Genomic DNA, 7,854 nt, shown 5'->3' with positions numbered 1-7,854 from the left:
AAGGGTCTCCAAAAATATTTTAATAATTATCACATAATATATTATCACATATCTCATCGATCAGAGAGAATTTTTTTTTTGCGTTTTTTTTCATTTTTTATTCATGTTGCCTGAACTGAATAAGATGTGAAAGGGTTGTTTGCATGTTCTCCCTGTGTTATAAAGGGTTCTCTCTGGTTACGCCAGCTTCCTCCAACAGTCCAAAGGCATGCAGTTAGTGGGGTTAGGTTAACTGCTAATTCTAAATTGTGTATAGGTATGAATCCCAGTGTGAATGGTGGTTTGTCTCTCTGTGTTAGCCCTACATCAGATTGGCGACCTGTCCCTGCTTCTTGCCCTGTAGTTGCTGGAATAAGTAGCTATGGATGGAAGTAGGATGGATACTCCAGGAGAAAACTAATTTCTGTTCCCCCCAGACGGCTTAGCATCAAGAGTTTAATAAGAGGACGTAGTTGATTCTTTTTTTGTTCCATATTTTCATCTTGTCGACGTGCCTATATGTACACAAAAATATTCCATTAAGAAGAATTAGTAAAAAGAATGAGAAAGTACCCCAAATGTTGAGTTTTCAAGGATCTGTGATTACTCAGTCACTATAATCCTGTCTGTCAAGTCTCTCCCATCAAGGAAAAGTAGTAGAGCATTTTGTACTGTAGAATTATGTCTTGTGGTACCCTTTTTGTCAAAGTGCAATGTGTCTTTCTTCTTCATTGAACAGTGTAGATACAGCAACCTTTGGTTAAGTCTTTAAAACGGTGACTGAAAGCATTCAGTCAGAATACTTTTTATTTTTACAAAAAAAACTTCACTTCACTGTCCGACCTCTGTCCATCATCATCTTTAGTTTCTCATCAGTGGCTCCATTAGAGATTTGTGGGCATTAAATCACTAAACAGATTCACTTCTCACTCAACTTTTCAAACTCTCCTCTTCAGCAGCTGTGCTTTCTTTTTCGTTATTCTTGTCATCCTTATTTTTGTTTTTCTTGGCTGTAAGCAAAAATGTAAAAGACATTATTGTCAATAAATAAATAAACCATAAATTAGAAGCAGGAGCCAGAACAGCATTTTACCTGTTTTGTTTTTGCAGACACGCAGCAGCACTATGGCAGCAATAACTGCCAGAGTGGTTATTGCTGCCAACACCACGCCTATGATCATGGCTTTATGTGATTTCTCTGAAAAAGAACATTTTGCAGTTGATGCAGCTTTCAAAATCAAGGTCAGATTTATGCCTCTGCTTACATTAAATGTTTTACTTTTATCCTTTTCATGAGTTGTGACGACTTTACAGCCTTGTATTTGTTTTAATCTATAATTAGGCCTCATTGAACAATGTCTGCAGTGAATAATTTTTAAAATGTACTTAATCAGTCTAACAAAAGCAACCACTCCGTGTTAAACTAAGAAGGAACTTTTGTTGTACCAAATAAACTACTTACATTTTTAAGTTAATGTCAGTGTAATTGGTTCAGTGTCTATATTGATAACTCACTAACTTTTTCTTCAGGGTCTCCATGATGTAGATAGAAAAAAAAAAATCAAGCCACATGAATTTACTCCAAAACAAACACTCTATAAGCATCCTTTGCTTGTTACACTAGTTGAAGAACACAGAAATCATAATAATAATAAATGGAGTTGTAGCAATAGTAGTGAAACAACAAGCAACAAGTGATATTTAAAAAATCAATAAAGAAAATAGGGGGAAAAAACGTAAAATATTTTCAGACCATACACAAATATGAAACAGTTTCTACTCAAAGAAGCTTTCCTTATTCCCTGACTTGATCTTACCTTCTGTAATCTGAAGAAAAGTATTTTTTATTAGTGTCTCATCAACATTAATGAGTTCACACGTGTATATTCCTTTCTTATCTGTAGATAAGTTCTGTAGTGTGAGGCTTCCTGTCTCTGAAACACTCTTCACATACGGCCTCCACTCCTCTGAAGCTGTGTAAGATCCCCCGACTTCACTCTCAGTCACGATGATCTGACTGTGGTCGAATCTCCAGATGAAACGAGTTACAGGGCTTTTTGAGTCAGAGCACTGGATTGTTCTTTCAGACTCAGAACCAGTGACATTATCTGAAATGATATCAAAGGAAAGCACATGTGACATAAAAAAAATTTTGATTCCAGTTTCTAAACTATCTGTGATTCTAATAAAAAAGTCCACAAATTAAGACCAAATAAAAAAAATTAAGACCAAATACACAAACAAGTTTGTACAATTACTGCGACTCTTCCTCGGATACTCACTCAGTTTAAATAAAGTTGCCGTTCTTCTGCTTTTTCTTGTGCTGACAGTGCAGGTATAATTTAAACCAGCATCAATTTCTGAGCGTGTCAGAGAACTACTGATGCTGTAAAGTTGTCCGTTCTGCTGGACACTGGGTTTTGACTCAATGGAGGAAGAAGGATCTGTAGACCAGGTGAGTGTAGGTTCAGGGGAGATCCCCTCTGACCTGCAGATGATGCTTTCTCCTGACTGCTCAATGTTAACGTTTTGGACTGGAACTGAAAAAACAGATAAAAGTTTTAGCTCAGTGGGTGTGCAGGTGACCACATGTTGTACGGCCAGAGAGCAGTGGCCCAGGTTGGGCCGACCTGTGGCCCTTTGCTGCATGTTTTCCCTTCTCTCTTCCTGCTTTCCTGTCCATCCTCATCCTCACTGTCACTATCTAACAACAGCAAAATGTAAAAAAAACAAAACATAATAATATTAAAAAAAGAGAACCTCAGTGAATACAACGAGCATGAGGACACACTCTGTTGGCCAAATGAGTTCAAAGGGGATCTATTACACTGTCACATTGGTGAATATTTAAGTTGGCCAAAGTTACAGTTAAATTAGGCTGGTACATGGGCAGGTATTCCCTGTAAGCCAAATGCTTACAGGTGGGTAGACTGAGGGACTACAACAAAGCCCAGCATGAGTAAGTATGGGTTATTTAAAATCATGTGAAGGACACTAGTACAGTCCAAGAATCAAATATCTGGATCTTTATTAGATACACACTGTACATTTAAATCTCAAACAAGGTGTGGTGTTCAAGTATTTGCACTTTAGCCTTTCGGTCTTACAGGTAAATGACAAAATTGTTTTTATGACTTTTGTTTAGGCCTGATTATAGTTTCCATACTATAAAGTAATTAAAAAAGGGCGGATAGGTGTCTCTGTCTCTTTAAACTGAAAGCTTCGGCTCAGCCTTTGTTTTTTCATTTAAGTAGAAATGCTACATGTTTTTCTCTTTGTTCTGTTTTGTTTTAGCCAACGTTGAAGATGGGGAGCAAACATGATTATGACATGAGAGTGGGCTAAAACTTAGATATTTGCAGGTGTCCCTTTGCTGTGTCTTTTGCTTCAGTTTCTCATACACTAAAACTGTCTGAGGTGTCTGTATCTATATTTGCAGCAGTGCAGGAATGCTGTATCAACTACGGTCTGGAAATGTAATCTTATCAGCTCAATGTTTCTGTCCACTAGCAGACAGAGCAACACAATATTCCAAAAACTAAATCCAGTAAAGAAAACAAGCAACATGCCCTGAAAGTATTTTTCAAGTTAGCTGCAGTTTTTGTTTTTTGGGGGGTTTTTTTTGGTCTATTGGTTTTTGTAAAAATCATGTTCACTGAGGTTCACAGATTTTCTTTTCTAGTAAAAGATTAACAGCAGCTTGGACGGGAAAGCAGCTTAAAAGCATGTGAAGAATGAAGCACTTCCAGTTTGAGGAGCAGGTGGCGTTAGCCGTGTAGCTTCTGTGAAATACCTAAAATTTCTGCCTAACAAAACAACCAGCCATGAACATTTTGGGGGATTTTCCATGTAGCCAGCAGATATTTGGGTCAAATATTGAAATTACTGTATGACAACAGATACATAAAAAAGCTTCATGACAGTTGATTATTATCCTGCGTATTCTGGCTCACACTATCCTTCTTTTGCGTTTAGCTGTGTGCAACCATAGACTGTTCAAACATGACTGGTCAATACAAACAGGAAAGCTATGAGTACCTGCAAATATGTAATACATGCTCGTATGCAGAATCTCATTTAAGACATCACTAAAAGTTTGAATTAAGTCTGGTTTCTGTAATAACTGCGAAAATAAATCATTGCTGACTTAATAAGTTCTTTAATTTCTCTAAATATAAACATGATTATTTGTAGTATAGTCATGTTAGCTTTATTTCCTTTAGTTTCTGTGTGTTTTTCATACCGTCCACAGTCAGCTGGATGAACAACTCTTGGTTTCCTCTGGTGGTGCTGGTGTAGCACCTGTATCTGCCCCCATCCTGAGAATTCACATTTTTCAGCAGTAGTGAGGCATTTCCACTGGAGATCTGGTCCTTAAAGATTGACGTCCTGCCTTTGAAGCGCTGGTTCTGGCTTCCAAGTTGATCTTTGTTGTAGTAAAATGAGTGGACAGCAATGTTTTCTGTCATCCAGTGGATGACCTCTTCAGGACCAGGCTGAAACTGACATGGTAAGATGCAGTTGTCCTTCAAATCACAGGAGACAGCTACATCTGTAAAACATCAGGTTCAGAGAAATCAATAAGGCCTCATTCAAGCAAAAGCGGTGAGTGATTTATTATTGTTTAGGCCTCTCGTGACATATTTAACTGTTTGTGGGGTGTATAAAATTTATAGAATTTTTGTGGAGTATTTAGTAAAACCAACCAACAAGCTTTCTCTTTACCACAAAAGATCGATATGTTATCTGCATCACTACAGACATCACACCAGTTTTTAAATATCCCGTTTCAGTCGTCCCACTCATTTAAACTCAAGATATTTAATCTCTTTCCCTTTGTGCACCGAGCCTTTACTGATCCAGACTGAGCACTCAGCTGAGAGCCATTTCCTCAGAGTTGCTGATTCTCATGCCAGCTACTTTTCACCCAGCTGTGAGCTGCCCAAATACAAGCTGAAGGCCATTGCTCAATGTTTCCGACAAAACCATTTCTATCAAGGCTGAGGGGTAAACTTAAAGGAGCTTTGTTGCTGAACTTAAACAAAGTACAAGTTAAAGCAGGTCTGGATCAAATAATCTGAAACTTCAGGTCTACTTAGAAAACACACATGGAAAGACACAGCCATACGGAATAACACAACAAAGAACAGACGGAGACTGAGACAACATATGGGCAGAGGACAGTGAGGGAATAAGTAGTTTATGTACAAACAACTGAAATCAACTGCAGATAAAGAGAGTAGAACTGAATACAAAGCAAAAGGGACAAGAAATCACCAAAATAAATCAGGAAATAACTAACACTGAAACCATGACTAAGAGAGACAAGCTTGACACAGACTGGACGAAGCATGAATACAAAAGAAGCTTACCACACCTAAAGCAAGCAGGAAACAAAAGGCACAGAAAACAATATCATAATAAGCACCAGGAATGTAAACATAACACTGTAACCAGAGGCTTATAACAATACAGAACCAAAATACAAAGATCATCGAACATACATAATTAGGAAAATGCCAAACATCCCCAACTCAAAACCCTGGATCCAATGGTCCAATGCCTTCACCACATCTACAAACCACATTTAGACTGGTTGGGCAAACTCTGTGCACCCTTCAATATCGTGAAGTATCCTGAATCTGAGGTTTGAGTAACAGACTCCACTCTAGTGCTCTGGCATAGATCATTACAAGGACACTAAGGGATTTTTTTTTTAATTGCTAAAATTAAATAGATGCTTTGACCTATTTATGAGCCTGGAAATGAAAGGGTATCTTTTTAGGAATACATAGATAAATAAATGTTATGATAAATTATAAATGTATCTAACTTCAAAACTGTTATGGAACGGCTGTGTTCAGACAGAAATAGGACCCAAGGTGCAGACACTCGGAGGCAAAACTTGAACTCAAAACAGCTTTAATGTTAAACTCAAATATAACATAACTGGAAATATCAAATAAACTTACACCGGAAGACTGACAGAACACACAGCTAATTAAATGGTAGATCGCAACACGGGCACAGAGAAACACAGGGCTTAAATACACAGAGGGAGCAATCAGGGAATGGGTAACAGGAGGGAAACGCAGCTGGGGCAAATCAGGCCTAACGAGACAAAGGAAGCAAAACCAGATGCATTTACATGAGACACAGACTTTCAAAGTAAAACAGGAAACATGACACAGACTGAACTAAAGACACAGACTAACACGCGCGCACTGCAACAGAGGGAACAGAGACCTGGGCCCAGGGCAGAAAGACACTGACTGGACACGGGGATATAGCCGACAGGGGAGACAGCAACTAAGGATTACGCAGAGACAAACCATAAGACATAACTCTAACGAAGAAACCAAAGAATAGAAAAGATAAATAATACAATAAACTCAAAACCCTGGGTCAACGACCCAGGCATCCTAACAAAAACAGGTCACAATCATGTGTTCTGTGTCAACCAAGTTACTCAGGGAGTGGTCAATATTAGTATGAAACACAGAAAAAAGAAATGTTGTGCAAACCTCTTTGTGTGTGTGATATGCTTTACGAGATTAAAAAGAATGAAATAGGATAAGGAAAAGTACAAACACTGTTTAGACTTAAACTCAAATAGTCCACCCATCAATCTGGAGGCTAGAGTTCAACTTTCATTTCAGACCACCTATTACATTTTGATGCCATACTTTTCCTTTTCAACTCACTGCTTGGTTATGATTAGTCATAAAAAGTATAAGCCACCGGTTTTTAGATAATAAGTTTTAATCTGTCCAAGCAAGTCGCACCAGTTAGCAGCCATCTTAGTAAATGGCAGCGATTCAGGCAGGGATTTTGAAATGTTCATCTAAAGAATGACAAAGAGCTTACGTTCATTGGGTGGTTTAAGAAAATGTTAAGAATGTCTCCTTGCAGGTTTGGTTACTTTCGAAGGAGATGCCTACATACAAAACGAAAAACCAAGCCGTTTATATGAAACTGTTTTTAAACCTTATAAAATAATAACTGAAAGTTTTCTAACTGCTCAATAAACACTGTGTGTGATTTGAACTTGACCAAAGTTCACTGAGACCAATTTAACTAATGGTTAACTAAACATTCTTTTCCAAGCAAACCAGTTGTAACGTATTAAAGGATACCTGACCCAGTTTACTGTGGAAAGTATTATTTTTTGTGTCAAGTTATCTTATCTCACAGTGTCAGTGGAATTTATTTCTCTGATCTCAAAGTGAATATCCTTTTACTTGATTTCCTTTAATCATTAACACAGAACCACATTTACAAAATATATATATATCTTTAAAGCTTAAAGTACCACAGATTATAATGAGGTCACATCCACTTTAATGAGGCATTACACTAATAACTGATAGCTTTGGTACATAACAGACAGTACATGTTATTGAGGTTAGTGGTCATCGGTGTTTCGAGCAGAACAAGGTCAGACAAAGTATAAATATAGTGTCTCTTACCACAATTGGCAAAAGTCCAGAAGAAGCTTAGAAAAAAGACCACCACAACCACTCGAAACTTGGCCACAATCATTATCTTAAGGTTCTGTTCACCTCTCCAGCCTAAAAAGAACTGAAAGGAAAACAGCTGTCATGTGTCACTCGTTTCAGAGGCTGGGCTATTTAGAGGCAGTGCAGTACTATGAGGCAAGACTAGATCGGCTGTGCTTCGAGTGCGGTCTAACTCCTCACATTCAGATAAAATATACCAGTTTGTTGAAAAACCTGGTTATAAACACAATTGTGAATCTGAACTTGCAATTTTTTCAATTAATTTGTAATTTGAGGGATTTTTTTCATCCTCTGTATTTTGGTCCTCTCACAAATACATTGTGGATTTGTTATCCTCTATGATCTCAGATAAGTT

At 37.7% G+C, this 7,854-nt stretch overlaps 1 protein-coding gene across 1 annotated transcript; it reads right to left on the bottom strand.

Moving 5' to 3' along the window:
- Positions 1-7,596, bottom strand: LOC102794969 (uncharacterized). The gene is made up of 6 exons (XM_006809082.2): positions 7,449-7,596; positions 4,223-4,531; positions 2,262-2,519; positions 1,797-2,087; positions 1,073-1,177; positions 1-989 (listed from the first exon to the last, which is right to left on the bottom strand). The coding sequence occupies exons 1-6, from the start codon at positions 7,519-7,521 to the stop codon at positions 910-912; spliced, it is 1,116 nt and encodes a 371-aa protein (XP_006809145.2). The 5' UTR covers positions 7,522-7,596; the 3' UTR covers positions 1-909.
- Between the last annotated feature and the right edge of the window lie 258 nt (positions 7,597-7,854).

Source organism: Neolamprologus brichardi, chromosome 9 (genome assembly GCF_056152115.1).
Source record: "Neolamprologus brichardi isolate AB-2024 chromosome 9, ASM5615211v1, whole genome shotgun sequence".
NCBI lineage: Eukaryota > Metazoa > Chordata > Actinopteri > Cichliformes > Cichlidae > Neolamprologus > Neolamprologus brichardi.
The sequence above is the reverse complement of the archived record's forward strand: the minus strand, read 5'-3'. Positions and strand labels throughout refer to the sequence as shown.

Coding starts and splice junctions, on each gene's coding strand:
- LOC102794969 (XM_006809082.2), bottom strand. CDS start 7,521: ATGATTGTGGCCAAGTTTCGAGTGGTTGTGGTGGTCTTTTTTCTAAGC. Junction 4,532..7,448: donor CTGGACTTTTGCCAATTGTG/GTAAGAGACACT, acceptor GATGTTTTACAG/ATGTAGCTGTCTCCTGTGAT. Junction 990..1,072: donor TGTCTGCAAAAACAAAACAG/GTAAAATGCTGT, acceptor TTTTGCTTACAG/CCAAGAAAAACAAAAATAAG.